A 25,345-nucleotide genomic window follows, 5' to 3' on the forward strand; every position below is an offset into this window, starting at 1 on the left:
CTTTTTCAAGAGCGCATGCGAAACACAAATGTCTGTACAAGTTTTTCCTTCCGGAAGAGAAAGCGATTCAACTTCATATATTTGAGATTTTTTTCCCTTTAATATTATTGATAATTTATAAAGTAAACCTCTAACAGGGTCCCCTTCTATTAAGACGTCCATTTCCTCAGGTTTCGTGTTTCAATCGTTGCCTCTCCGTATTCCCAGGAATTCACGATTTCTAGTAATACCTCTCATTTTCAGCTTTCAATTCTAAAAACCTGGTATCCTAAAAAGGATTTCGTTTTCTTTAACTCATATATTCAGAAAAGTCCCCGATTGTGTGTATTTCTGATTTTTGAAATAGTCCGCTATGGTTTATATTTTGGGTGTGCCTATTAAAGATGAGCGGCCGGTAAAGTATGCTCTGTTAGGTTTCTATGGAATTGGAAGAGCTGTTGCTGAGAATATATGTGCCAAGCTTTCGTTTCATGATACATTGAAAGTAAAAGACCTCAGTGACAGTCAACAAACTGGTCTCTCACAATTGCTATCCAATATGACCATTGAAGGAGACTTGAAGCGACAAAGAGACGCCAATATTTCTCGATACTATAATATCCGTTCTTATCGAGGTTTGCGACATGCTGCTGGGTAAGTTTTTGGTCTTCCTAGAAGCTATTCATACTAATATACCGAATATAGATTGCCAGTAAATGGACAAAACACAAGAACCAATGCCAAAACCTCAAAGAAACTAAACCGCCTTCAAAGAAGAAGTTACAGTACTAGTTCGATAGGAACATTAGGATGGAATCGTGTGCTCCCAACTGCTGTTTCAATTCTTCAGAAAATCAAACATATTCGTTAGAGAAATTGATTATCCAGAATGACTGACTGTACGTGAATAGCTTAATCTGAAATATCTCCCATCTCTTTTACATTTGTCCCAACGTATATACTTTTATTTTCTTTAACATAATGATTTTTTCAATAAAATTACTATGCACTAACCACCAGAGAAAAACCTATCAATTGCTCTTTCGAGACGCAAAGAACTTGAATGCATTCAATTCATTCAAAAAATTAACCATTACATTTTGTTAAAGTAATATACAGTTTATCATAGCAAAGTCATATAAAGGTCTATCTTTGTTGAAACGGCTGAATCTGCTCCGCTGCCAACCTTGGAGAATTTGGATAATCCAACCGATTTGGCAATCGAGGAACAGCTCTTGAAGGGACTGGAGAAGTGCCTGTTGAGGATGTAGCACTAGAATTCTGAGAAACTGCTGCTTGATATGCTGCCAATTGGTGCTGAGGTGTTCCAGATATAGGGGCTCCTGGCCTCATCTTGGTCTGATTTTGATGTTGCATATATAGGTTTGCATTTCTTTGAGATTGAACTTGCTGAATCTGTGCTTCACGCTCGAATTTTAATCTGGAAAGTTCAATCGGAGAAGGTACCGGAGGTAAACGCTCAGAGGAAGTAGAGACATTAGCATTCTGCCGTTTAGTAGCGGTTTTTTGAGCAAATTCTCGTTGCTTAAGTATTTTTTTGATAGCTTCAAATATAGCTATAGGGCGGTATTGACGAGATACGGTCGGTAATACAAAGTAAGAACTTTGATTTAATAGGTGAGGTACAGGAGTAGTAGAGTCACGCATATGTATATTTTGCATTGATTGATGTGATCTCTGCAGTGATTCCTCTAATTTTTGTTGTGCTAATCTTGCGTGAGATCCTGTAAATTGAACATTCGCAGCTTGAGGATCAATTCGAATCCACCTCTCAAAGCAATCCCAAGCAGTTCTTCTTTCTGTTTTAGACACGTATAACCCAGACGGAGTTAGTCGACTCGCTATAAATTCCCAATTGAAGGAATACTGTCTTAGTAGTAAAAGAAGCAGTTCATCCTCTTCTGGCAACCAAATAACCTCGGAAGTGTTTTCTGTTGCCAAAGGAGGATACGGAGGGCGCACAGTGAATGGTGCGAATGCTCGTTTTTTATTTGTGTTTCCCCCTCGAAATTCAGAATTGAGGTCGATATCTTCAAAAGCCTCATCGTTCTTGCTTTGATCTCCAGATCGGTGAGGAACAGTATCGCGTTCACTGAATAATCTTTTCCGCTCAGTGTGTATACAACTAGATTTAAGTCTCGTTTTAGCTAAAGCGAATCTGGAAATTGGTTCTATGGGATATGTAATTGCTGAGGTGCGCAACTGATTTTCAGTAGCGTTAGGTGGATTGTAGGTTGGAACATTCAAAATAGAGTTGCGAGATTCTTCAACATTGGTAGTAGCAATGACATCGTCCGAAAAAATAGTGCTACAAAAGTCTGTATCTCGAAGGGGAGACGACGACTGTAAAGCATTATACTGATCCTGCATCATACTCGCGGAATCAGGAGAAGGGTAATTTGATACTGAAGACATACTGTTCTTTCTGCTTCCATTATATAAGTATGGCTTTTTGTTTTTAGATAAAGAAGACGGGGTACATACGGTACTTTTATCAGATGTTGTATGATAGTCCATGACTGAATCAACCATTTGTTTTGCCAATACAATTTTCCAACGTCTTTCCTGAGAAAAGTCAATAGACATCCACTGCATTTCATCAAGTATATAATCATGATGCGTTTTCGTTGAAACCATTTCTTTTTGTCGTTTCGGCTGGCGAAACGACCAAGTTCCTTTTTCTTTGGCATTGAACACACTGCGGATAGACTCCCTAACTATTTTCTCTCTATAAGCGTGCATCCAGTTATTAGTAGAAACATACTTGTAAGCGTTCTCAAGATCATCATGTAAGGGTATCATTTCTGTGCGAAGTAGCCAAGCATCTAAAGTATCTTCCGGTTTCCTCTGAACAGAGAGTTCTGAGGGAGGAAGTAATGAAAATGGAAGAGAGATTGATAATTGAAATAGAGGTTTCGAGGAAGTGAAAGCTTCAGGCAACATTTTAACACCTTCAGACTTCTTCTGAGACTCACTTTTTGGTGCTTCTTGGGCAAATGGTTTCTCCGTAGTAGATAGTGGAATTGGCGGCGAATTTCTTTGTTCTGCTTCATCATTTGAAGGAATCAAAGAATCTACTTGTTGTACTCGCTGATCAACTGCTTCAGCTTCAGGCTTTTCGTTGTTCGCGATAATAGAACTTGGATCTGTTTCTTCAATAACTTGCTTTGTTACTTCTCCAACACTCTCCTCTTCACGAGAAGCTTCAGTTGTATCTTGAGATATCTCATGGCTAGGCTCAGTGGGAGACTTGCAAACGACTGTTTGTTCTATGGTCTCTGTATCTCCTACTTTGTCAGTCACTGAAGTTTCAGGTTGTATTTGGATAGTTTCTAAACCAACATCAGCATTAGAAACTAAATTCGGCCGCTCATTGCTTTTCTGCTCTTTGGTAAGTTGCAGGGCAGCATATTCGCTATCCGGCGTCTGAGGTCTTTTCGTTGGAGAAGTTGAAGGCCTATTTGCATTTTCTTCCTCCACAATAGTTCCTGTTTCCCTTAAGTTTTCTTGTGTTTCTTGATCTACCACTCCTTCCTCGTGTTGTATTGCATCTTTCTCAGGCAAGGTTGGTTGGATAGTCTCCTTTTCAGAAATATAACTAGGTAGATCAATTTCGGGCTTTTCTGCTACGTCAACTTCTTCGTCTTCGTATTCTTGTGATCCTTCATTAACAGGTGGCTCCGTTACCGATTCAGAAGGAGCAGTAGGGGAAGCTGGAGGTAAAACCTGTTCCGCATGTATAGGTTGAACTGAATCGAGAATGGATGAATCCAAGCTTGATTTACTAAATAAAATATTAATAAAGTCACTCGATGCAAGAACCCAGCTTATTAAAATGATTATTTTAAGAATGATTCTAATGACCATGTATCAACATACCTGAGTAAAGGATTTCTTTCAAAGAACTCATGCCATTCTTTAAGATAATCAGTTTGTATTTCATGATCAGTTAGAATCTGGCCTAAACCATCCGGAAATTTAGTATTTAACCACAAGAGTAGTAAAAGTTTTTTATATTTCCGGTGCAACGCAAGCACGGCACTGTCTGATCTATTTTCATTTTCAGGTATCTCTTCACTCTTAAATAAAGAATCTATGGATTGCATTCTCTCTCCATTGGGAGTACTCTGCCTTGAACTGAAATCTTGCGGTGTTCCGTTTAATGAAGCGTCAAGCTCGACAGACTTCTAATATATGTTAGTATATATTTATTTCTGAATAAAATGCTACAAAAAATCCTCAATAGGCAAACTTACCCCTTCCATATCATCCTATGAAAAAATTTTCATGCAAGATACAAAAGCAAAGATCACTCGATGCTCAAATAAATAGTTTGTAACAGTATTCAAGGATTTTGACAGACAAACGATTTTAGACTCCTTCACAATATTGGAAGAATGTTTTCTTTATCCTGGTGGTGGTCAAACTTAGGTTCTCAACGATTTAACTTACCTTTCACCAATTCAGTTGAATGTGAGAAGCCCTGCTAATATTTATGAGCCTAAAATAATTTCTTTGAATGCTTAATAATTATATATTGAATTGGAGGGTTTTTCTGCGCTATAGTTGGCTTGAAAGCGTAAACTGAACAGCATCAATAATACGAACTTCAAACGCAATCCCAACTTGGAAGATTACGCTTGTCTTCAGCGTTTTATCTGCACTCATTCTGAAATTATTGTCCTTGCATCCTAATTTAATTTCGGGGAGCTTCTAATAAGAAGCATTTTGTCTAACAAAGCTGACAGGGGCCTTTGTAAATTTACTTAATTATTTGATTTCCCATAATTTATTTATTTATTGCATTTTTTTCGTCTTTTGTTCGTTTTACTGTGTTGTCCATTTATTTGTGCGATCATCAAACCGGTTTATTGACGACCTCTTCTGTTATTATTAGCTTGAAAAGCCTTACTTTTGTTTTATTCTTACGCTTAGACTTCTTGGCTTTTTAGGTTATTAAGGTCAATTCACCCTCTCTTCAGTAAGCAAATGAAATATCTAGTCCATTTCATTTCGCATTTGGCACTACCAGGAGCATTCAATTTTATTTACTCTTCTTCCCCTTGATATTGTTGTTGTTTCCGATTTATGCTTTTGCTTTGCAACTTATTCTTGGATTTTGTCTTTCATTTCCTTCCTTTTCTTGTCAGTTCAGCGTCTTTGTGTAATACATTGACTATAAAATTTCTATCTTCTATTCTTGGGTGGATCTTAGTTTGTCTAACTCTTTTCTTTCATCTCTTCATTCGTTTTAAATATGTATTGGATTCAATGCATTACCGTCCCTCTGTTGTTTTTATGGATAAAATCCGTAATTGCCTATCACGATGTGGACGAAGGTATTGTTGCCTTGGATGTTGTTCCGAGGAGTGTGGAATTTTCGTCCGCAAATCCTCACTTACAAAAACGCTATTCAGTTTTTGGTTCTGATATGTCCACTTTTCCATTGACTCTTCAAAGTTATGCGTATTACACCACTACGCTGTATATAGGTCATCCTGCAATTCCATATATTGTGGCTGTCGACCTTGACATGCCATACACTTGGCTCACATACTACGATGTGTTATCATTCAATCCAACTTTTTTAGGAATCGATGTTGATGGTTCCCAATGGGGTAGTGAGGAACTTCGGTACTTCCTTTGCGACGCCAATCCAAGTGACTCTTGCTATACCGGTAATTCTTCATTGGGTTTTTCCTTTGTGAATGAACCCAAGACGTATTTAATCAAATATGATGATAACATCACGGTTGCTGGAGTTAACGTTCAAGACTCTTTAGTGTACAACCATTACCATGAACTTAGTAACTTTCAGTTTGGGATTACATTGAAGGAGTACGTTCCCAGTTCTTTATTACCATACAAAGGTGTTCTGGGGTTGGCTGCTTCTTCTGAAATTAATAGTATAGACTTCGTGGATTCTATTTCGAGATTCAAACCACCTACGTTTTTGGATCAGTTAGTAGACAGTGATATTTTAAGTACGCCGTCCTTCAGTTTAACATTTGATACAACCGGAAACGGGACACTTATTTTAGGTGGTGTAGACGGAACAAAGTATAGCGGAGCTTTGGTTACACACCGGCAGACACGAACCCGTCATTATTCAACTACTCTGTACTCCTTGCAGTACGTGAATTCAACGTTTGCTTCGAACTTTTCGCTAGTGGTAGATGCGCTTCTCCAAACTCGAGAACTATTTATTTATCTACCTTATGACATTTCGTATGCTTTAACTGATCTTATGGGAGGTTTTGTTGCGTATGACTACCTTGCAGTTTCCTGTGACAGCATCGACGACAACAGTGGTATCAACCTTCAATTTGGTTGTAATTCGACAATTTTCATTAAAACTTCAATGCTGATTGTTGGAACTATTGATGATATATGTGTTTTAGGTATCCGGCCGACATCATCATCGCAGGCTGTGTTAGGATTGGCTTTTTTTCGAAATGCATATACTGTATTCCACCAAAAGGCAAAAACTATATCCATTGCTCAGGCCTATCATAATATGAGCACAAACTTCACTGCAATCTTGAGTGAATCTGTTCCTGGAGCAAGTATGTGCAGCCAGGTCCCCACAAGTACCAAACTATCAGAATTGGTAGAAACAACCCATTTCTCTCCAGCTTCCAAGAAAGTTAATTCGATAACCTATGGAGAACTTTTTCGACATAATGTGTCGGTAGAAGCTACAGGTTTACCTGCTTACAATATATCTTCCATGAGAGCGACTATGATAGAGCATCATAGTTTCTCTCCGAACAACAAAGTTTCTTGGATGTTTTTATGTGTTCCTACCATCTTATCAATAATACTATTATTTGCAACTTAGAAAATCAAGATATGTAGAAAGCAGTAAATGAAGAGTGGTAATGAATCATCGTGTTTCTCACTTTAAATGAGTATAAAAGGGGAAAATCGTTTATTTACAGATGAATCTAGTAGTTACAAACTAAGAAAAATTATTTTTATTTTGCATAACGTGCAAGAAAGAGGAAAAGGAATGCACGGATAGGATACAATGACTCAGTGAAGAGCTGATAAAGAATGTAAATAAAAAAGAAATAAAAGGGATAGATAATTACAAGTACATTCATAAGAAAAGAGATATTTGCTCAAACGAAACGTTCATTTGCGCCCATATGGTCACTTAAACCTAAGGCGACAAGAGACCGTTCAATGTAGGCACCAATTTTCTTGTACATTTGACGCAAGACATTGGATGCACGGACTTGATGATGGCTTGAGGAAACAGGATAGGAAGAGGTCTCAGAAGAATCGGTAGCTATGGTGGTGGGCAAAGCATTATCAGCAGCGGTGAACGACACAAAGATTCCAATAGGAACCGACCAAACGCAAATTCCCATAAACGAGGCTACCTGAGAAAAGGTGGCACGGTATGTTGCCACTCTTTGACCAAGAAAGTCGTAAGTGACGCCCCGTGGACGACCCGGAAACTCGTGTGTTTGAAAGAATCGAACCCACAAGAGGTGATTGATAATAATCAACGCACAAGCCAATAAAAACCGTAGACGACGGAAAGAAAAGAATGGGAATGTATCAAAATTAAGCTTGTAGACGTAGTTACTGAAGATGGAGAAAGCAGAAAGCCAAAAGGGAAAGCCGTCAAGCAAAGTGAGTAGGACTAATGTACCCATGATAAAGTAAACCAACCGTGTCAAAAAGGCTTTAGCAAGCTTTGTATGCTCTTCTATGAACTCCGATACATAATACAAAGCAGAAGCAATGCTAAGGGTTAATCCAACAAATCCCAAAATAGCGCCCAAGTATGATAAGCAGTTTAAAATTAGCATTTTCTGCAAGCAATGAAAAAAATTCTGAATTGTTGGTTGCCTTTTATGTACTCGACGTTGTAAGGATGAAGAACTTCAAATAGCACCTACTTCTCTATTGACAATCGCCAAAAGTAATTTATAAAATAAATAGAAAAGCTGACTCGACGTTTATGGGTAAGAGATCTCAAAAATGTCGTATTTCAGAAAGAATTGGATGTTTTGAGAAAAGAGGCTGGAAGGACAAACGTACCCTACGCCAATGTTAAGCTTTAAGCTAAATGACGAGTTCTTCAAAAAAAGATATCAAGAAACAGTGCACAAATTCAAAGATGGTAAACAAACTATTCTAAATTCTCTAGTAATTTATACGCTTGCTTTGGTTAAAGGATTAGTACCTAATGCATCAACTTGACTGAGCTAGGATGAGCTAATTACCAAAAGGTGATTAAAACATAATTCAGCATCTTTTCATTAATCTTTTCTACAAAACAAGTAAAAATTCTTTTTCTGGTAGCTAGCTGGGATAATATAAAGAGAATTCAGTATGGAAAGAAAGAACTCTTCAAACTCCATAAAATTTTTTTAAACCAACGGGAACTATACATAAAGCGACATTACGAGTTTAACGGAAATTTTTATTTTCAAGCAACAAATTTATTTCGTGGCCAAAAGATGATCGCTGTCTATAAAAGGACAGTCCCGCCCTGTATTTGGGGGAGTCAACCGCAGATTTGAACCTAACCTTAACCACACACAACAACGAACATAAAAAATATTATGAGCGACAATGTACAGCAACAAGTAGATTCAGTTGGTTCCGTAACTGAAAATTTGCAAAGAGTAAATCTCAACAACAGACCTAGGAAATATATTCCTCCTTTTGCCCGTGATCATCCTGATGCTGCCCCAGTCACTCCTGTGAGCTCTGAGCCTGCATCTTCTCGATCTGAAACTCCTAGCGAGGTCTCCTCTTCTGGCTACGGCGGACGCCGTGAGTTTTTTCCTCGTGGTGGCGAAGGTCGTCAAGGCGGTTTTGCAAGTGGCGACGGTCGCCAAGGAGGACCCCGCGGCTCTCGTGAAGGTTATGGCGGTGGATACCGCAATAACCGTGGAGCTGGCCAATGGAAAGACGGTCAACATATCATCGGTGCCAGAAATACCTTATTGGAACGCCAATTATTTGGTGCTGTCGCCGATGGCATTAAAGCTTCAACAGGAATCAACTTTGAAAAGTATGATGACATCCCCGTTGAGGTGTCTGGAGGTGAAGTTGAACCTGTTCATGAATTCCTTTCTCCTCCTTTGAACAATCAGTTGCTTCAAAATATTTTTCTATCTGGATATACACAACCTACCCCTGTTCAGAAGAATTCTATTCCCATCGTCACCTCCGGTCGCGATTTGATGGCATGTGCTCAAACTGGTTCCGGTAAGACGGCTGGTTTCTTGTTCCCCATTCTTTCTCAAGCGTTTGACAAAGGACCAGCTCCTATTCCCATGGAGCGAAACCCCGGTATGGGCTATCGTCCTCGTAAGGCTTATCCTACCACATTAATTCTTGCTCCTACCCGTGAATTAGTCTGCCAAATTCACGAGGAATCAAGAAAGTTTTGCTACCGCTCTTGGGTTCGCCCCTGTGCCGTTTATGGTGGTGCTGATATCCGCGGTCAAATCCGTCAAATGGACCAGGGCTGTGACTTGCTCTCTGCCACTCCTGGCCGTTTGGTCGATTTAATTGACCGCGGTCGCATCTCTTTAGCTAATATTAAATTCTTGGTATTGGATGAAGCTGACCGCATGTTGGATATGGGTTTTGAACCTCAAATCCGACAAATTGTCGAAGGTGCTGATATGACTGATGTTGAGAACCGTCAGACTCTCATGTTTTCAGCCACTTTCCCCCGCGATATCCAATTGTTGGCTCGTGACTTTTTGAAAGACTACATCTTTTTGAGTGTTGGTCGTGTTGGATCCACTTCTGAAAATATTACTCAGAAGGTTGTCCATGTCGAAGATTCAGAAAAGCGCAGTTACTTGCTTGATATCCTTCATACCCTTCCCCTGGAAGGCTTGACTTTGATTTTCGTGGAGACTAAGCGCATGGCTGATACTCTTACTGACTATCTGTTGAACAGTAACTTCCCTGCTACAAGTATTCATGGTGACCGTACTCAACGTGAACGTGAGCGTGCTTTAGATTTGTTCCGTTCAGGTCGTACTTCCATCATGGTTGCTACTGCTGTTGCTAGTCGTGGTTTGGATATCCCCAACGTAACACACGTCATTAACTATGACTTACCTACTGATATTGATGACTATGTCCATCGTATTGGTCGTACTGGTCGTGCTGGAAATATTGGTCATGCCGTTTCCTTCTTCAACCGTAATAATAAGGGCCTTGCTAAGGACCTCATTGATCTTTTACAAGAGTCCAACCAAGAATGTCCTAGTTTCCTTTTGGCTATGGCCCGTGATAACAGCTTTGGAGGTGGTGGTGGACGCGGTCGCTTTACTCCTCGTGGACGTGGCGGCGGTGGAAACCACGGAACTCGTGATTTCCGTCGTACCACTAACACCACCAGCAGCTACAGTCCTTACAGTAGTGGCTATGATCGTGCTCCCAGTCATCATGGAAACACCTATAACAGTGGTAGCTCTCAATCATGGTGGTAAGCTATTACAAGACTGATCCTTTTGATCTAATGCAGCTGAAATTTCTTTCACTTATGTCAAGAAACTTTGGTCTGTCAGAAGTATTGTTTAAAAGGAAATAAAGATGCTTTGGATAGAATATATCTATTTAATGGATAGAGAAAAAAAAGAGAAAGCAATGAGGGAGTGAATATAATAATATTTCACTGTGATTGAGCGTTTTGCACGAAGGAAATTTGATTGATTCGTTAGTAACAGATGAAATGATAATAAAAATCGAATTGACATATCCGCTTGAGCGTGCGTTTGTTGGTTGCAGATGTGGAAGCGTTATGTGAACGATCCGACAAGTTTTTGTATGCATGTTGTTTCTATGGCTCACCATGACTGTGTCAACGATTGAAAAGTGTCGAGATATCCAGAGTATTGACATGGAGAAATTAATACAAAAAATTCAAGATTACAGAAGAAAGCATGATTAGAGTGAATGTACGAATACGACGGGCATACAACATATAAGTGAATATGTTGATATTTTTTCGAGGCTGTTTGGGTGTGCTGCTCTAGAGCCTTGGGAAATATTTCTTTCTAGAGAGGTTGGGTCTAAATTCAGCATCTCTCTTTTGTTGGATTGTGGTTCTTGGGTATATAGTTCTTAAGGGAAAAGGTTTACGATTCTGCAATTTGTAGTAATAGAAATGCGCGCTGAAGCTAATACATTATTATTGACTATTAAAGTGAAGGAGATGAATATTGATTTAGATTATTGTAGGAGTATTGTGAATGTTAGAAGTAGGATGGCATACCAAGGCTTAATCTAGAGAAGAACAAACGATCGGACAAATTGAAAACAGTAACTCAACAGTAAGTAGGAATCTTTATTTACAAGGCGGAACAAGCCGCACGGAAGGCGATACAGTAAAAAGCAAAAAGGACGTTTTTGAATATTGAAAGAAATGGCTGGGAGAATAAGGAAAAGAAAACAATTCGGACATTTTTACCTCGACATATTAAGGGGAGTTGATTTCGTCAGATTAAGAAAAGGGATGACCTTCATGGGAGCGAAACGACATAAAACCGATTAAGAGGAAAAAGAAGAAAATGAAGCACATAAGGGTTAGCAGGAAAATGTTTTTAGAAGATCGGGAGACACGGTTGAGATGGCGGACGAGTAGCATGTGTTGAATGGGATCAACGCGTTTCCTAGGGTCGCGGTTTTCAAATTTTGGATCATCACTATCACTGTCTTCAAAATCACGATACTCATCATCTTCAGCAGGCGTTTCAAATCGAACATTTTTACGAAGACGACGACGAGGGTCGCCGGGATATGCTGCCAAGTCATAGCTTGGGTTTTTTGAATACATGGTAAAGTTAGTTGAATAGAAACTTCCCAATAAGGAAAACAGTAATCGTTTCCTAAGCAAAAGGGCTTGTTGAAGAATGGCAAACGAAAGTGCATTTAGCGACAAAGACAAGAGGATAGCAAATGACTGTTAAAGACGTTAAAACAAATAGTGTGGCTTTAGGTGAATAAAGGTAAGATTTGACCGGATACTTTGCGTTGCGGTATTTCCTTGTTTATTATTATTATTATTTTTTGACAACATGATTTGTGAATTTTAGCAAGAACAAGGAGCTTAGCAGAACAGTAAAACAACGGAAAAGCCATATGAAAAGAGATGAACCAAATTGACAAAACAATGATATGATCCCTAAAGAATTACTCATACTCAAGTCATGAATATGTTACAGGCTGTTACTTAAAAAGTAGCGCCATTTGTTTACTTTTGAACTGAAATAAATAAGTAATGCCTACGGTCGTTGTAGCAGCTAAAAAATAATTGGAATTAGTATAAATGGTTTACTTTACCTAGAAAACAAATATAGACAATAGGATTGTTATACAAAAAAGAAGAGCAACGATAAAGTACATTTTCTAGATGTAAACACTTACACCAAATTTTACCTTTAGTCTACTTTAAATTTATCTTTGTAGTTATTCCATTGCGGCTGTGCTTAGTAACGTTGTCTCTTCATAATTTGAGATGATTTTGCATTTCCTTCATTGTTCATGCACATAAACACCACCACTGTAATGTTCATCTACATCTCTAAATAGTCTACCTTACTTCCTGACTATTTGCTTCGTCAACGGGTGATTTCTTCGGTGGTGGCTTTCACAAACCTACGTTTTATGAAAGATCGTTCTAGTCAATTACCATTGGAAATTGCCCATGCTGGAATTTAAAAGTTCCCTAATAATACTAAAGATGTTTTCATCTTACTTTCGTCGCACAAAATCTTTTACTGTAAGCCCCGCCAAAGAGCGAATGAAACGTTCATTCTCTTGATAAAAGAACCTGTGTCTTCGAGGAAACACAAATTATACGCTTCCCTCCTTTAACTTATTGTAATTCTCCTATACTATGATTTTGGTTACTACTAATTAAGACAATATCCCTACCCCAAGGATGTGGCAACGATGGCCACGCAACTGAGGAAAACACTTCGTCAATCAAGATTTTAGGCCACAGAGATGTCGTAGACATGTCCACATATGAGAAGGAACACACGTAGAAGCTTATGAAACTTATGTCGATATATATTTATATATATATATATATATGCACGTATACACAAGGAAGGCATGTTTTTGGACATATAGGATAAATTGAACACTCACACTACGATACACCTATTACATTATTATTCTTTTCTTTATTATCGATTCATCAACGTTAGATAAAGTTATTGAATTTAGTTGGAAACATTTAAAGGTATGAAAGTCAGAACAGAATGATCATCATCTGAAAAAAACTTCAATATTAACATTATAAATGCAGATAAAAATTAAACCAGTGTAATTGTTACACCCCCTTATTTATGATTTTGCATTATGAATACTCGCCCTGCCAATGATACAAAGGAGCAAAGCATCACATTTGATGATGATAATCAGTTAGATACTTCAGATCTGTCCAGTTCTCCAACACGCCGTTGGAGAAACTGCACGTTACAAAGACGTGGATCTCGTGCGTCTACGTTGTCAGAAGATTTTGGAGAACGGTATCGCTCTCGTTCTCGAGGATCATTAGTCGGACAGCTTAATCCTGATATGAGCGAAAATCAGTGGCATAATAAAGTAGAACAAACGACAAACAGAAGCAATAGCAGCTACGACTTAAACGACAGAAGCCGGGAAGATGAGTCTGACAACATGACTTCACTTCATGATCAAACGATTCCGAATCCAATTGCTGAAGCTTGGAGGAAATACTTCCGTAAAGAAATTCGCTAATGCTGGGTAAAAAGAAAAAAAAATACATGGAACGAAACAAGGGAAACTCTGCTGATATTTGCATTACTCTTCAGTTGATGATATTTATGAGATATTATTTTACAAGGTAAACCTCTCCTTGGAAGTAAATTCCATAATTGATGTAGCATTTCATCTCGCATGGAATAAGCAAATTGTACTTAGTAACCAAACATCAGTCTCCGAACGAATAGTTTAATTGGAAAGAGTCAACACCTTCCGTCTTTTTATTTCAATCAACTTGAATAGAGAGATGGCTAATGTATCGCATCGTATAGCTGAATATTTTGGACAAACATATCTTTTCAAGACAGACAATAGTTTGTTCGTTTGAAATATGACATTCATACAAATCACAATAGTTTAAGAATAGAAACCAGGTTGATTTTGTGTTTCATAAGCTCCATTATACCAATTACACCAATACTGCACAGAAACAAGATACGGTGGGACAAGAAACCTCTGTTTGTATTCAAATCATATATACGAAAACATATTATCGTAACCAATCATTATACACATTTATAAGTCATGACGATGAGGGCAAAAAGATTCTCTTTAACGCAAGGATGAATACAATTTGCTGCTCGTATTGAATCCATTCGTTTCATAAAAAAAAGAAATTAGTTGTTAGGGGCAGGACGACTGGCCTGCTCCTTGACTTCTTTTTGGTCTTTCGACAAGTCATTCTTAGCATCACGTTCAGCTTGATCTTCCATAAGGGGTTCCTTGTTTAAATCGCCCCATCCATGCTGTTCTCTACGTTCCGACTCACGAATTGCAGGATGGGTATGAACGGTATCTTTGCTGAGATCTTTGTAAGGTGCAGGACTCATGATGATAGGATTCGAACCAAGTTTAAGGAATCAGATAAAAAGGAAAAATCAAATGAATGAAAGTTGGTAAACAAGCGTAAATATTACAGCGCAGCTTTTGTTTACGTGTCGTGAATGCTGTTGAACAATGCGATTTTGACACGTTATTTAAGTCTCGCTACTCCAGTTGACGTCATGGGATATGATATAAGAAATTTCATGATGCAAGGGTTGAAATTGTTCGATCAGAAAACAAATGAAAAAAAAAAGGCCGTTTTCCTTAGCATACGGAAGCTTTAAAAATAGGATATCCTTGTAGATTCTTGAAAGAACTGTTTATGACCATTCCAAGTGCTTCTTTGCCGATTTCGTTTTAGGACCCCTTTCGGTGACGCAGTTTGCGAAAAAGAAAAAAGTAAATAAATGGATTTGTACATTACTTTATAACGACCTAGTTCTTATAATTTGAATCCCGTAAAAGGACAACTCCATTCAGTAGTTGAACTTGAGCTTTTTATTCGACTCTTGTTTCAAACACAGCGCAAATCAAACGAACGTGTGGACCTTTACAAAAAAAAAAGCAATAAACCAAAAAAAACAATAAAAAGCTTATATGATTCGCTTGTCCATTCTCAAAAAATGACTGGAACTTCGATGAAAACAAACATTTTAAAGAGGTTCTTATGATTTACAGGATACCATTATCGGAGGAAGCTTAGTATCATCAACTATTATATAATACCCATAATACTACGGAGTATTAGATTGTAGACGAAAGTAAACAAAACAAAAACATTGTTAAACAGACAGAAGAAAAAGAAAATCCATGTGACAAGAAAAACAATTGAACATTGTGAAAAGTTGAGATGTGGAAAATAAGAATAAATATATACTAGCCTAACTGTTCTGGCTATATCTTCAGTGGCCGAACGAGTAAAATGTTTGTACATCTTTCCAATCTACCCAGAGGACAATACTAATAACTATTAGTAATTAAGATTCAATTCAACATCAACTTTTCAGTACATACTTTACTTAGATAATTTACTCAGTTGTATTCATATTCCAATATATGATTCCCATATTAACATATAAAGGAGTTCGTGCGTATTACAAAGAACCGATCGTTTCGTTCATTGAACAATTGAAAAGAACGAACCTAGCTTTCAAAGACGAAGCTCCTCGTCCTCATTCTATTCCCTGGACACTGTAAGTGTTGCTCAGGCGAAATATTCGACTATATTGGGTTTGAAAAAAACCAAAAAGAAAAAGAAAATGAAATAATTAATAAAGAAAATAAAAAAAAAATACAAACCATAAAGGTTTGATTGCCTCTTTTGCCTCCCAGGACCCTGAAATCGGACTTGATATTGAGATGTCGATTATCAAGCGTTATCAGATTCTATTCACCTTCACATATCTTAACCATAGCTTTTACTTTTTTCCTTTTTCTTCTTACTTTTGAGTTGAAATTGCGTTTCTATTCTTTCATTCTTTCACCTTTGGAGTATCAATAGTTATACTTGCTACTGTAAGTTTGAAATATTGAACGATCGGTTCTTGAGTGCAATACCAATCCGAGAGATTCCGACTATATATATTTTTCCTAATAAAAATTTCATTTTCCCTTTCTTTTGTCGACGAGTTTTTTTTAAAAATGGTCGTTCCTATTGTTCGTAAAGGAAATGGAAATGAGAATGCTTCCATGAGTCTCCACCATGATGGACATCATCACGACCATCATGGCCATGGACACGATCATCACCATCATGACCATGACCACCACGGTCACAACCACGACCACGAGCATCCTCATCCTGTTCCTCCTCCTCACGCCTTGTCCAACTTGTCTGAACGCGAACGCATGATTCTTGAACATGGCCATGCTCACGATGCGATGGATTCCCCAGGAAGCTATTTGAAACGCGAGCTTCCTACATACAATAACCGAGACTTTTCAAGACGTAGCTTTACCATCGGTGTTGGTGGTCCTGTAGGTTCCGGTAAAACAGCACTTCTTTTGCAACTTTGCCGACATTTAGCCTCAAAATACAGTATCGGAGTCGTTACCAACGACATTTTCACCCGTGAAGACCAAGAATTTTTGATCAGCAACAAAGCTTTGCCTCAAGAACGGATCCGTGCCATTGAAACTGGTGGCTGCCCCCATGCAGCGATTCGTGAAGATGTTTCTGCAAACTTGGTCGCCCTGGAAGAACTTCATGCCGAATTCAAGACTGACCTCTTGCTCGTTGAATCAGGAGGCGATAATCTTGCTGCTAACTATTCTCGAGAACTGGCAGACTTTATTATCTATGTCATTGATGTCTCTGGCGGTGACAAAATTCCTCGTAAAGGTGGTCCTGGTATTACAGAATCTGACTTGTTGATCATCAACAAGACAGACTTGGCTCCCTTGGTGGGTGCAGACCTTCAAGTGATGGATCGAGATGCCAAGAAGGTTCGCGAAGATGGCCCTACAGTGTTTGCCCAGGTCAAGAGCGATAAGGGAATGGACGAAATCGTCGAGCTTATTTTGGGCGCCGCTAAGGGCTCTGGATCTTTGTAACGCATTTCTTTTATTTTTACAGTAGCTAATTTAGTATTTTCCTAATGAAATATCCTAAACGTTTACAATTCTTTTTTTTGTTCATTCATCCTACGTACTTTCCTTTTGTAAATTTCTTTTCCTTCTTAATATTTAAGTACTCTCGCTTAGATAACTTTGTTGAACCTGAAACTCCCTCTTCGTGCCACAGTAGACTTCAAAATTTTCAAAAATCAATCTGCCCTTGTTATTTTCCATTTTTTGTAGTAGTAACCTACATAATCAATAATCAATATGGCTGTAGAACAGAAAACTCCTGGACAGATTCAACGTGAAGAGGAAGAAGCCAGAAAAAAAATGAAACGTCTGGCGAAAGGAGGTGGTGTAGAAGGACGTTTACCAATGGTATATTGATTCTAATTCCTCAGCTTGAAGTCTAATTACTTGTTTAGAAAAGATTATTTCGCCAAAGAGCTCATGCTAATGTTTTGTCTGATCATGAACTGGAATAGTAAGTGTGTTTTATCAAGTCAACACTCAATCAAGCTTAATCATAATTCTTGGATTCTTTCCTTTCTAAGTTTCATATTTCTAACAAAAAAAAAGTCCTAGAAGCCCGGCTGAAATGGATTGGACACCATATTACCCTGATATCCCAGAAGACTCTGGAAAAAAGGTAGAGATCGTGGACATTGGCTGTGGTTACGGTGGTCTTACTGTAGCTCTTGGTCCTCAATTTCCCGATTCCTTGGTTCTGGGAATGGAAATTCGAACGCAGGTCACCGATTATTTGAAGGAAAAGATTCAGGCCATTCGTTACCGAGCAGAACATGAAGAACCGGTTGTTGGAGGTTTTAAAAATATTTCTGTTTTGAGAATGAACTGTCAAAAGTTCTTACCAAATTTTTTCGAGAAAGGACAGCTCACAAAAATGTTTTTCTGCTTTCCAGATCCTCACTTCAAAGCTCGTAAGCATAAGAACCGTATAGTTACCAGTACCTTGGCTTCTGAATATGCTTATTTCATTCAACCTCTTGGCAGACTGTACACTATCACGGATGTAGAAGAACTTCATCTCTGGATGGCAGAACACCTTGATAAGCACCCTCTCTTCCGTCGACTCTCCAAAGAAGAAGAGGATGCGGACGTCTGTGTTGCACTTATGACAAATGAGACTGAAGAAGGAAAAAAGGTTGCTAGAAACGGTGGAAAGAAATTCACTGCTTGCTACGAGCGAATGCCAGACCCTGCCAAATAAAAAAAGTTAAGGCAGGTTTTTGATTTGATGCGCAGTATGCATTTGTGCACAGCTAATTATGTATTTACGTGGGTTTACGGATTGATAAAAGGTATAATATAATACATTTTGCTTCACCATAAATTTTAGTTGTCCTTATTCTGATTGGAAACGTCAATGTAGCTGGCTCCTGAAACATGGTAATCAACAATTTTAAAAGAATTTATTCATTTCGATATCTGTAATGTAACTTACACAGCAGACATAAACATTCACTTACTACTGATTTTGCACCAAACACTCTGGATGTTCTTGGATATTCTAATGAAAATCGCAATCAAAGAAGCTCTTGTAGCTCAGTGGTAGAGCGCTTGCCTAGTAAGCAAGAGGCCCAGTGTTCGAGTCACTGCTGGAGCAAACTTTTTTTAAACTTGTTTGATAAATTACCAGCCACATATTCACCATTTATTCCTTCGTTTCCGATTTGTTTACCGAAGTGCGTTCCGTTGGCTTGTTTGATATAGTATAATTTTTTATTTTAATGTATCCGTAGGGTAGGGTTTGTGACGGTATTTTGAATTCCAAAATCTATATAATGCCTAAAGTACACTACTCAAATCTATACTTAACGCACAAGGTAAGTGATCTAAAACGGATGCAAAATCTTTACAATGATGAACAACATTGTGTCGCCCCTATCTGAAATTTGTGACGATTGACACGGAAGCCAAACCCAATAACTGATACTTTTGATTTTGCATCTTTGCTCTTTATCATCTTCATTATATTAACATTTGCTAGATAATGCGGAACTATGAATAGGAAATAAAATCATTACTGTTTTTACGCTATACAAATTGGATTGCTATAGGGATTCATATGGACGTAGTAGTCAATTGTGTTCATTTAGAGCATATGTAAAAGAGATGAAGAGCAAACCATTATAAGACTGTTTGATGCTTGCTGATGATGTTTTCCAAAATATTCTATGCTAATCATGATTGAATCTGATTCAATATTGACTCACTGAAGCAAGCTAGAACTCGTTACAAAATTTACATTGAAGCTAGGACAAGCTTAAGGATTAGAAGTCTGTGTTAAGAAAAAATGATCTTGTTAGTAAAAGTCTTATAGTGAATACATGACGTTGGAGGAAAAGCGATTTTTAGATCTTTCACTTTGCATTGTTTTTACCTTGCAAAACAGAAAAGTAACGTTACAGGTAGCATAGATCAGATTTGTTGATTTACTGATAACAACGCATAGTGTGAACTCGCTATCAGCAAATGGGAGATAAAAGAAAAATTACCATGGTCATCCAACTTGGGCGTAACCAATACTCTGTTAAAAGCCAGGTTTGTTCAAACCAGCGCCAAAATGTATGCTTTACTTAGTGTTTACGATAAAACGGGTCTGTTGGACCTTGCCAAGGCACTTGTGAGTAAGGGAATTAAGTTGCTCGGTAGTGGTGGTACTGCTAGAATGATTCGTGAGGCCGGTATGGAAGTCCAAGACGTCTCCTCCATCACGAATGCTCCCGAAATTCTAGGTGGTCGTGTGAAGACTCTTCATCCTGCTGTTCATGGTGGAATCCTTGGTCGTGACATACCTTCTGATGAAAAGGACCTTCTTGAACAACATATTGAGAAGATTGACGTCGTTGTTTGTAACTTGTATCCCTTCCGGGAAACTATCGCTAAGCCTAATGTCACCATTCCTGAAGCAGTTGAGGAGATTGACATTGGTGGTGTCACCTTGTTACGTGCTGCTGCTAAGAACCATGCTCGTGTCAGCATTTTAACTGATCCCAAAGACTATCCTATATTTGCTGAGAAGTTGCTTACAAATACATTGACGCAAGAGGATAGAAATCAATACGCTTTGAAGGCCTTTGCTTCTACCGCTTCCTATGATTCGGCCATCACTGACTACTTCCGCAAGCAATACTCTGTTGGTGTCAGCCAAATGACTCTACGCTACGGTGCTAACCCTCACCAATCTCCTGCTCAGGCTTTCATGGAAAGTGGTCCCCTTCCCTTTAAGGTTCTTGGTGGCTCTCCCGGTTATATTAATTTGCTTGATGGTTTAAACTCATGGCCGCTCGTTAAGGAGCTTCATGAGAACCTTGATCTTCCTGCTGCTGCTTCCTTCAAGCATGTATCTCCTGCCGGCGCTGCTGTTGGTATTCCTTTATCGGATGTCGAAAAGAGTGTCTATTTTGTCAGTGATATTGGTGAGTTGACTCCGTTGGCCTGTGCTTATGCTAGAGCCCGTGGTGCTGATCGTATGTCTTCCTTCGGTGATTTCATTGCTCTCTCCGACAAGGTTGACGTGTGCACTGCTCGTATTATTTCCCGTGAGGTTTCTGACGGTGTCATTGCTCCAGATTTTGAGCCTGAAGCTTTGGAAATATTGAGGAAAAAGAAGGGTGGTAAATATTGTATTTTACAAATGGATCCCAGTTATGTTCCTGCTGAGATTGAGACTCGTCAAGTCTATGGTATCAGTTTACAACAGCACCGTAATCATGCAAAGATTGATTATTCACTTTTCGACAAAGTCGTTAGTAAGAACAAGGATTTGCCCAAGTCTGCTCTTATTGATTTGGTTGTTGCTACTACCGCTTTGAAGTTTACTCAAAGCAACTCTGTCTGCTATGCTAAAAATGGTATGGTCGTTGGTTTGGGTGCTGGTCAACAATCTAGAATTCATTGCAACCGCTTGGCTGGTGACAAGGCGGATAACTGGTGGTTCCGTCATCATCCTAAGGTTTTAGGCATGCAATTCAAGAAGACTGCCAAGCGTCCTGAGAAGTCTAATGCCATCGATTTGTATGTCTTGGGTGCCGTTCCTTCTGAAGGCAGTGAGCGTGAACAATGGGAGTCTGTTTTTGAATCCATCCCTGAGCCTCTCACACCCCAAGAACGCCAAGAATTCCTGGCTTCTCTCAATGACGTCGTTTGCGCTAGCGACGCGTTCTTCCCTTTTCCCGATAATATTTACAGACTCTCCCAAAGCGGTGTCAAGTACATTGCTGCCCCTGGTGGAAGTGTTATGGACAAGGCAGTTCATGATGCTGCTGATGAATTTGGCATGGTCTACACTGAAATTCCCTTGCGTCTTTTCCATCATTAGATTTAGATCTTATTTTTAACTTTTAATATGTTTTGTAGTACGGCATTTCTTAAAGAAATTTTTGGTCACTAAAATTAATTGTGAATGTAACGATTCGATAGAAAGAAATAGTAATGAAACGGGTTCTTATGGATTTTCTTGTTTTAAGAAGACATATTTATGAAATATGTAATTCAAAAAAACGGTCAGAGAGGGACTCGAACCCTCGACCTCATGATTAACAGTCATGCGCACTAGCCAACTGTGCTATCCGACCTTTGAATTGATAGACTATCGATTATAATGTATTTATGAGATATGTTGTTTAGGAGTGATCGACTTTATTGGATTTCTATTCAGAGATATATATGTATGGTAATCAGGTCATAATAAATTCCAATCCTAACGGGTATAGGACAGTCATTGGTGGAAGAATATTAGTGATAATCCAAAAAATAACACTACAAAATGGCCGGCTACTAATTGCTATAAGATTGTCCGCGTCCAATTTACGTATACAACAGTACACCTTGAGTTGTTTATTCCGCTCGATTTATATAATTACGCGATGTGAGATATCTGCCCTAACATAGACAGCTATTTTTAACCGAGGCTACACCGCTCGCTTCCCCTCACGCATGATATTTTGAGAAACAGTTGTTACTTAATCTATCAAATTATAAATACAGCGTTTTTCCCTATGAATTTTTTGTTTTTGCTTTTTTTGAAGAGATCGGCGTTAAAAACTGAAATAACTTGAGAAATTTCACAGTTTGTGCTCTTCGCTTCTTGTTTCAAAAGCTTCATGCCTTATGCTTCTTGGCTGTCTATTTCATATTTTAATTTAAATTTTACAAGATGAATTGGTCTTGGATGGATAGATTCTTATCAAACTGTGCTAAGCTGTATGTGGTTTATAGAATTATAACATATTTAGCCGCTTCATCAGAAAGTAATGTTTCAGGTCTACGTTCATTTAAGCACATCAATTCAGGTGTTTTTCTATTAGACTTTAAAAATGAACCTTATGGGAAAACTGGGTTTCTTTCGTGTGCTTACTTACATTCTTCCGGTGATTGGAACAACATGGCCACTGCTAATATAAGCTTAAAGGAAAATACTCGAGGGTCTGTTTACTGGCGAAGCAAGCAAATCTCAGATCCTTTTAAATCTTATAAACGTGCCATTGATTCTGATGGAGATTTGGTAAGGTTGCAACAACTTATTCCAAAGGTTGATCAGGAATATTTTATGAAAATCGATCGGGATGAACCGTCTATAAAACTTCATATACCTTATGATACTTTGTTTTGCTTTCTAGGATACCAAGACATAGATTATTCAGAAGATATGGATTTAATCAAGAGGCCCATTATGGATACTGAATTTGTTAGCTCTGCTCCTACCAAGTTATCATTTATGGAAATCTTTTCAAAGCTGATGACCCTTTTCGGATTATTGGGTTCCATAACATCTATTATACTGTGTGCACTGCGCAAATGCTGTCTTACTCATTGCTTTTTAATAATATTCACTTGCTTGGATGACTGGAATAATGCATTTTGGCTGTTATTTGATGTGACAAAGATATTTGAAAATCCAACTAGCCTTACCTCTTTAATGAAAGTTTTTCTTTTCTTTTGTGGTCATGCTATTCGATCTTCATTTTATTCTTCTATTACCCTTATTGTCACGCTTTACTTAGGGATTGCTCGTCCCATCTCCAATAAACAAATACGTATGGTGCTCCTTATTGGTATAATCCAAACATTAGTTGTTATTGTTGTCCATTTGGTTTTTCCTATCCTTCATTTTATTGAATATCCAAAAGTAAACATTATAAGGATTATATGGAACGTATACAAACATTTTTACAACAATTCTTTATTCCTAATTGGAATTATATTTTACTATCGAAACCAATTTCATATGGCTCATTCATCGAATGCAGTACACAAAAACTTTATTCAAGTTGCGATTATCGATAATATATTAAAATACGGTCCTCCGATTATCAAGGAGTATAGTTATGATCTTCTTTTTGTATTAAAATGCTGTCTGGAAGCAAAGCGTTGTAATCTTTTAGATCAAATCGTTACAGAAATCTTTGACACACGTGACCAGGAATTCCATGATGAAAGCTCAATTGAGCTGAAGGATCTTACACCTGAATGCATGGACCAGGCGCCTGATAAATTTGAAGAAAGAGCAAGGACCAAAAAAATTAATTGATTCAAGAAAAATAGGTGAATTCTCACTATATTATGAAAAGCTTTTTCTAACCATAATCGAAAGTATGCCTTGTGTCTACTGTTATGAAATGTTTAATTTGGAACATGGATCTTAAATAACGTTCTCAAGGTTGAGGTTTTGTACCTTTTATTTTATTATTTTATTTTTTGGCCTTTCAAGCTATGGAGAACGGTCAGTGAACACGAACTTTGGGCATTGGGTGCATATATTAATAATTTAGAGGTTTACTTATAAAGTGGTACCTTTTTACGTGGGATCGAATGGGATAGGACTTCGACGAGTCAAAGGTGTATATTACTCCATCACAAACGCCTCTTAGGCATCTTTTTTGGTTTAAGCTTGCAAACCAATTTATTTTAATCTTGCGCATCAATGGATTTTTCTCACAAATCGAGACTTTTATTTGGGAACTTTAACCTATATGTTTACTTTCCATGGTGGATTTCAGGTTACACCGTCATTTGTAAGAAGTTACATTATGTTTCTTTACGGGTAACTCGGTAAGGAATTCTTTATACTATCGTTTCTATCGAGGAAGAAGGATGGTTCTTCTAGTAAAAGAATTTTTTTAAAGGTTAGCTCCCGGATTCGTCAATCATGGACCCTTGACTACGTGCGTAATATAATGAGAATATTGGTCGGTTCCATGAGTATCATTTCCATACTCCCTTACTTATAGGTATATGATGCGTCGTAAATAAACAATGGTAATAAGTAGAAATAGGAGAAAAATCGAGTCTGTAAACGGATATTTAAATCGCGTTACACTTAGGGAATCATCGAAAATAGGCGGATATAATTTTCTAGCGAGCTATATATTCCTGAATGTATGGTGAAATCATCCCTCTCCATTCTAACTAATGAAACAAGAATCGCATAGTATAAAAGTATTAATCAGAATGGGAGTTGAACCAAATTTGAAACCAACGGAGAAATAAACATAGTGAAAGAGAAATGAAATAAAAATTGGAGGAGCCTACAGCATCCCGGATTCCCATGTTGTCTCAGAGCATATTACTTACAAGACCCTCAGACTCTTAATTGCAGTGATCGGATGGGAACTGGTGGTTTCGCCTAGGTATGGCCGTGGACAGTTCCTTCAGTTCAAAGAAGTAATTTATAGGTTTTTTTGATCCTGAAGAGCCCATGAGGGCTGCTTTTTGGTTGTAGGCTGTTACTCACTTTCAAGGTAAAAAATTGTTCATAAGTTCATAGAGAAATGGGATCTGCTTTGTTTACAGAGGTGTAAACAAACGCGAGATTAGCGAAACTTGTTACTTGTTCATTGTGACTTAAACGTATATTCAACGATTTATGCTATATGTCATTATAGGAGATAGCGCAACTGAACATATCACTATCCTGAGCTAAAATGTTGCGTAAGAGATGCGAGATTTCCTGCTGGAGCCAACTGTTTATTTCTTCAATTCCTGCCAACTGGGCTGATTTTGATTAAAGTCTGAGCTATTTTAGATGAAATATTGAAATTGAGTCTACTTTGAGCTAAACCCCTTTCAATTTCGCCTTTCTTAGTGGCTTCTGAACATTTGCGAAATTTTTATATCGAATACGGATCGATAGCTTTTATTTGACTCTCTTTTG

General features: G+C 38.1%; 12 protein-coding genes and 3 non-coding genes across 15 annotated transcripts; 9 read left to right on the plus strand and 6 right to left on the minus strand.

Moving 5' to 3' along the window:
- Positions 1-17: 17 nt before the first annotated feature.
- On the plus strand, positions 18-1,039 carry SPOG_03226 (ribosomal protein subunit S37). Its single transcript, XM_013169639.1, has 2 exons — positions 18-633; positions 685-1,039. The coding sequence occupies exons 1-2, from the start codon at positions 353-355 to the stop codon at positions 848-850; spliced, it is 447 nt and encodes a 148-aa protein (XP_013025093.1). The 5' UTR covers positions 18-352; the 3' UTR covers positions 851-1,039.
- Positions 926-4,427, minus strand: SPOG_03227 (NuA4 histone acetyltransferase complex subunit Vid21). Its single transcript, XM_013169640.1, has 3 exons — positions 4,257-4,427; positions 3,880-4,187; positions 926-3,784 (listed from the first exon to the last, which is right to left on the minus strand). The coding sequence occupies exons 1-3, from the start codon at positions 4,263-4,265 to the stop codon at positions 1,126-1,128; spliced, it is 2,976 nt and encodes a 991-aa protein (XP_013025094.1). The 5' UTR covers positions 4,266-4,427; the 3' UTR covers positions 926-1,125.
- SPOG_03228 (aspartic protease Yps1) lies at positions 4,308-6,902 on the plus strand. The gene has a single exon (XM_013169641.1). The coding sequence runs from the start codon at positions 5,258-5,260 to the stop codon at positions 6,839-6,841; it is 1,584 nt and encodes a 527-aa protein (XP_013025095.1). The 5' UTR covers positions 4,308-5,257; the 3' UTR covers positions 6,842-6,902.
- Positions 6,903-7,124: 222 nt separating this feature from the next.
- On the minus strand, positions 7,125-7,823 carry SPOG_03229 (Sed5 Vesicle protein Svp26; the record flags this gene model as incomplete). The annotated part of the gene is made up of 2 exons (XM_013169642.1): positions 7,125-7,596; positions 7,684-7,823. The coding sequence occupies 2 exons, from the start codon at positions 7,821-7,823 to the stop codon at positions 7,125-7,127; spliced, it is 612 nt and encodes a 203-aa protein (XP_013025096.1).
- Positions 7,824-8,477: 654 nt separating this feature from the next.
- On the plus strand, positions 8,478-11,231 carry SPOG_03230 (ATP-dependent RNA helicase Sum3). The gene has a single exon (XM_013169643.1). It carries the CDS (start codon positions 8,583-8,585, stop codon positions 10,476-10,478), a length of 1,896 nt encoding a protein of 631 aa, XP_013025097.1. The 5' UTR covers positions 8,478-8,582; the 3' UTR covers positions 10,479-11,231.
- SPOG_03231 (uncharacterized protein) lies at positions 11,157-11,914 on the minus strand. The gene has a single exon (XM_013169644.1). The coding sequence runs from the start codon at positions 11,822-11,824 to the stop codon at positions 11,492-11,494; it is 333 nt and encodes a 110-aa protein (XP_013025098.1). The 5' UTR covers positions 11,825-11,914; the 3' UTR covers positions 11,157-11,491.
- A 1,153-nt stretch (positions 11,915-13,067) lies between these two features.
- Positions 13,068-13,869, plus strand: SPOG_03232 (uncharacterized protein). The gene is made up of 2 exons (XM_013169645.1): positions 13,068-13,237; positions 13,304-13,869. Exon 2 carries the CDS (start codon positions 13,357-13,359, stop codon positions 13,756-13,758), a length of 402 nt encoding a protein of 133 aa, XP_013025099.1. The 5' UTR covers positions 13,068-13,237; positions 13,304-13,356; the 3' UTR covers positions 13,759-13,869.
- Positions 13,870-14,157: 288 nt separating this feature from the next.
- On the minus strand, positions 14,158-14,778 carry SPOG_03233 (uncharacterized protein). The gene has a single exon (XM_013169646.1). It carries the CDS (start codon positions 14,610-14,612, stop codon positions 14,400-14,402), a length of 213 nt encoding a protein of 70 aa, XP_013025100.1. The 5' UTR covers positions 14,613-14,778; the 3' UTR covers positions 14,158-14,399.
- Positions 14,779-16,248: 1,470 nt separating this feature from the next.
- Positions 16,249-17,160, plus strand: SPOG_03234 (urease accessory protein UREG; the record flags this gene model as incomplete). The annotated part of the gene is made up of 2 exons (XM_013169647.1): positions 16,249-16,594; positions 16,634-17,160. 2 exons carry the CDS (start codon positions 16,249-16,251, stop codon positions 17,158-17,160), a joined length of 873 nt encoding a protein of 290 aa, XP_013025101.1.
- A 143-nt stretch (positions 17,161-17,303) lies between these two features.
- SPOG_03235 (tRNA (guanine-N7-)-methyltransferase catalytic subunit Trm8) lies at positions 17,304-18,516 on the plus strand. The gene is made up of 3 exons (XM_013169648.1): positions 17,304-17,544; positions 17,592-17,650; positions 17,746-18,516. The coding sequence occupies exons 1-3, from the start codon at positions 17,434-17,436 to the stop codon at positions 18,395-18,397; spliced, it is 822 nt and encodes a 273-aa protein (XP_013025102.1). The 5' UTR covers positions 17,304-17,433; the 3' UTR covers positions 18,398-18,516.
- Positions 18,517-18,721: 205 nt separating this feature from the next.
- Positions 18,722-18,793, plus strand: SPOG_16342. Its single transcript has one exon. It is a non-coding gene; the product is annotated as a tRNA-Thr (tRNA).
- Positions 18,794-19,007: 214 nt separating this feature from the next.
- SPOG_03236 (IMPcyclohydrolase/phosphoribosylaminoimidazolecarboxamideformyltransferase) lies at positions 19,008-21,644 on the plus strand. Its single transcript, XM_013169649.1, has one exon. The coding sequence runs from the start codon at positions 19,754-19,756 to the stop codon at positions 21,509-21,511; it is 1,758 nt and encodes a 585-aa protein (XP_013025103.1). The 5' UTR covers positions 19,008-19,753; the 3' UTR covers positions 21,512-21,644.
- Positions 21,645-21,693: 49 nt separating this feature from the next.
- Positions 21,694-21,767, minus strand: SPOG_16343. The gene has a single exon. It is a non-coding gene; the product is annotated as a tRNA-Asn (tRNA).
- Positions 21,768-22,217: 450 nt separating this feature from the next.
- SPOG_03237 (uncharacterized protein) lies at positions 22,218-24,480 on the plus strand. Its single transcript, XM_013169650.1, has one exon. The coding sequence runs from the start codon at positions 22,349-22,351 to the stop codon at positions 23,720-23,722; it is 1,374 nt and encodes a 457-aa protein (XP_013025104.1). The 5' UTR covers positions 22,218-22,348; the 3' UTR covers positions 23,723-24,480.
- Positions 24,481-24,716: 236 nt separating this feature from the next.
- SPOG_16344 lies at positions 24,717-24,831 on the minus strand. The gene has a single exon (XR_001203115.1). It is a non-coding gene; the product is annotated as a 5S ribosomal RNA (ribosomal RNA).
- Positions 24,832-25,345: the final 514 nt, after the last annotated feature.

The sequence above is a fragment of the Schizosaccharomyces cryophilus genome, assembly GCF_000004155.1.
Source record: "Schizosaccharomyces cryophilus OY26 unplaced genomic scaffold supercont4.7, whole genome shotgun sequence".
Classification (NCBI taxonomy): domain Eukaryota; kingdom Fungi; phylum Ascomycota; class Schizosaccharomycetes; order Schizosaccharomycetales; family Schizosaccharomycetaceae; genus Schizosaccharomyces; species Schizosaccharomyces cryophilus.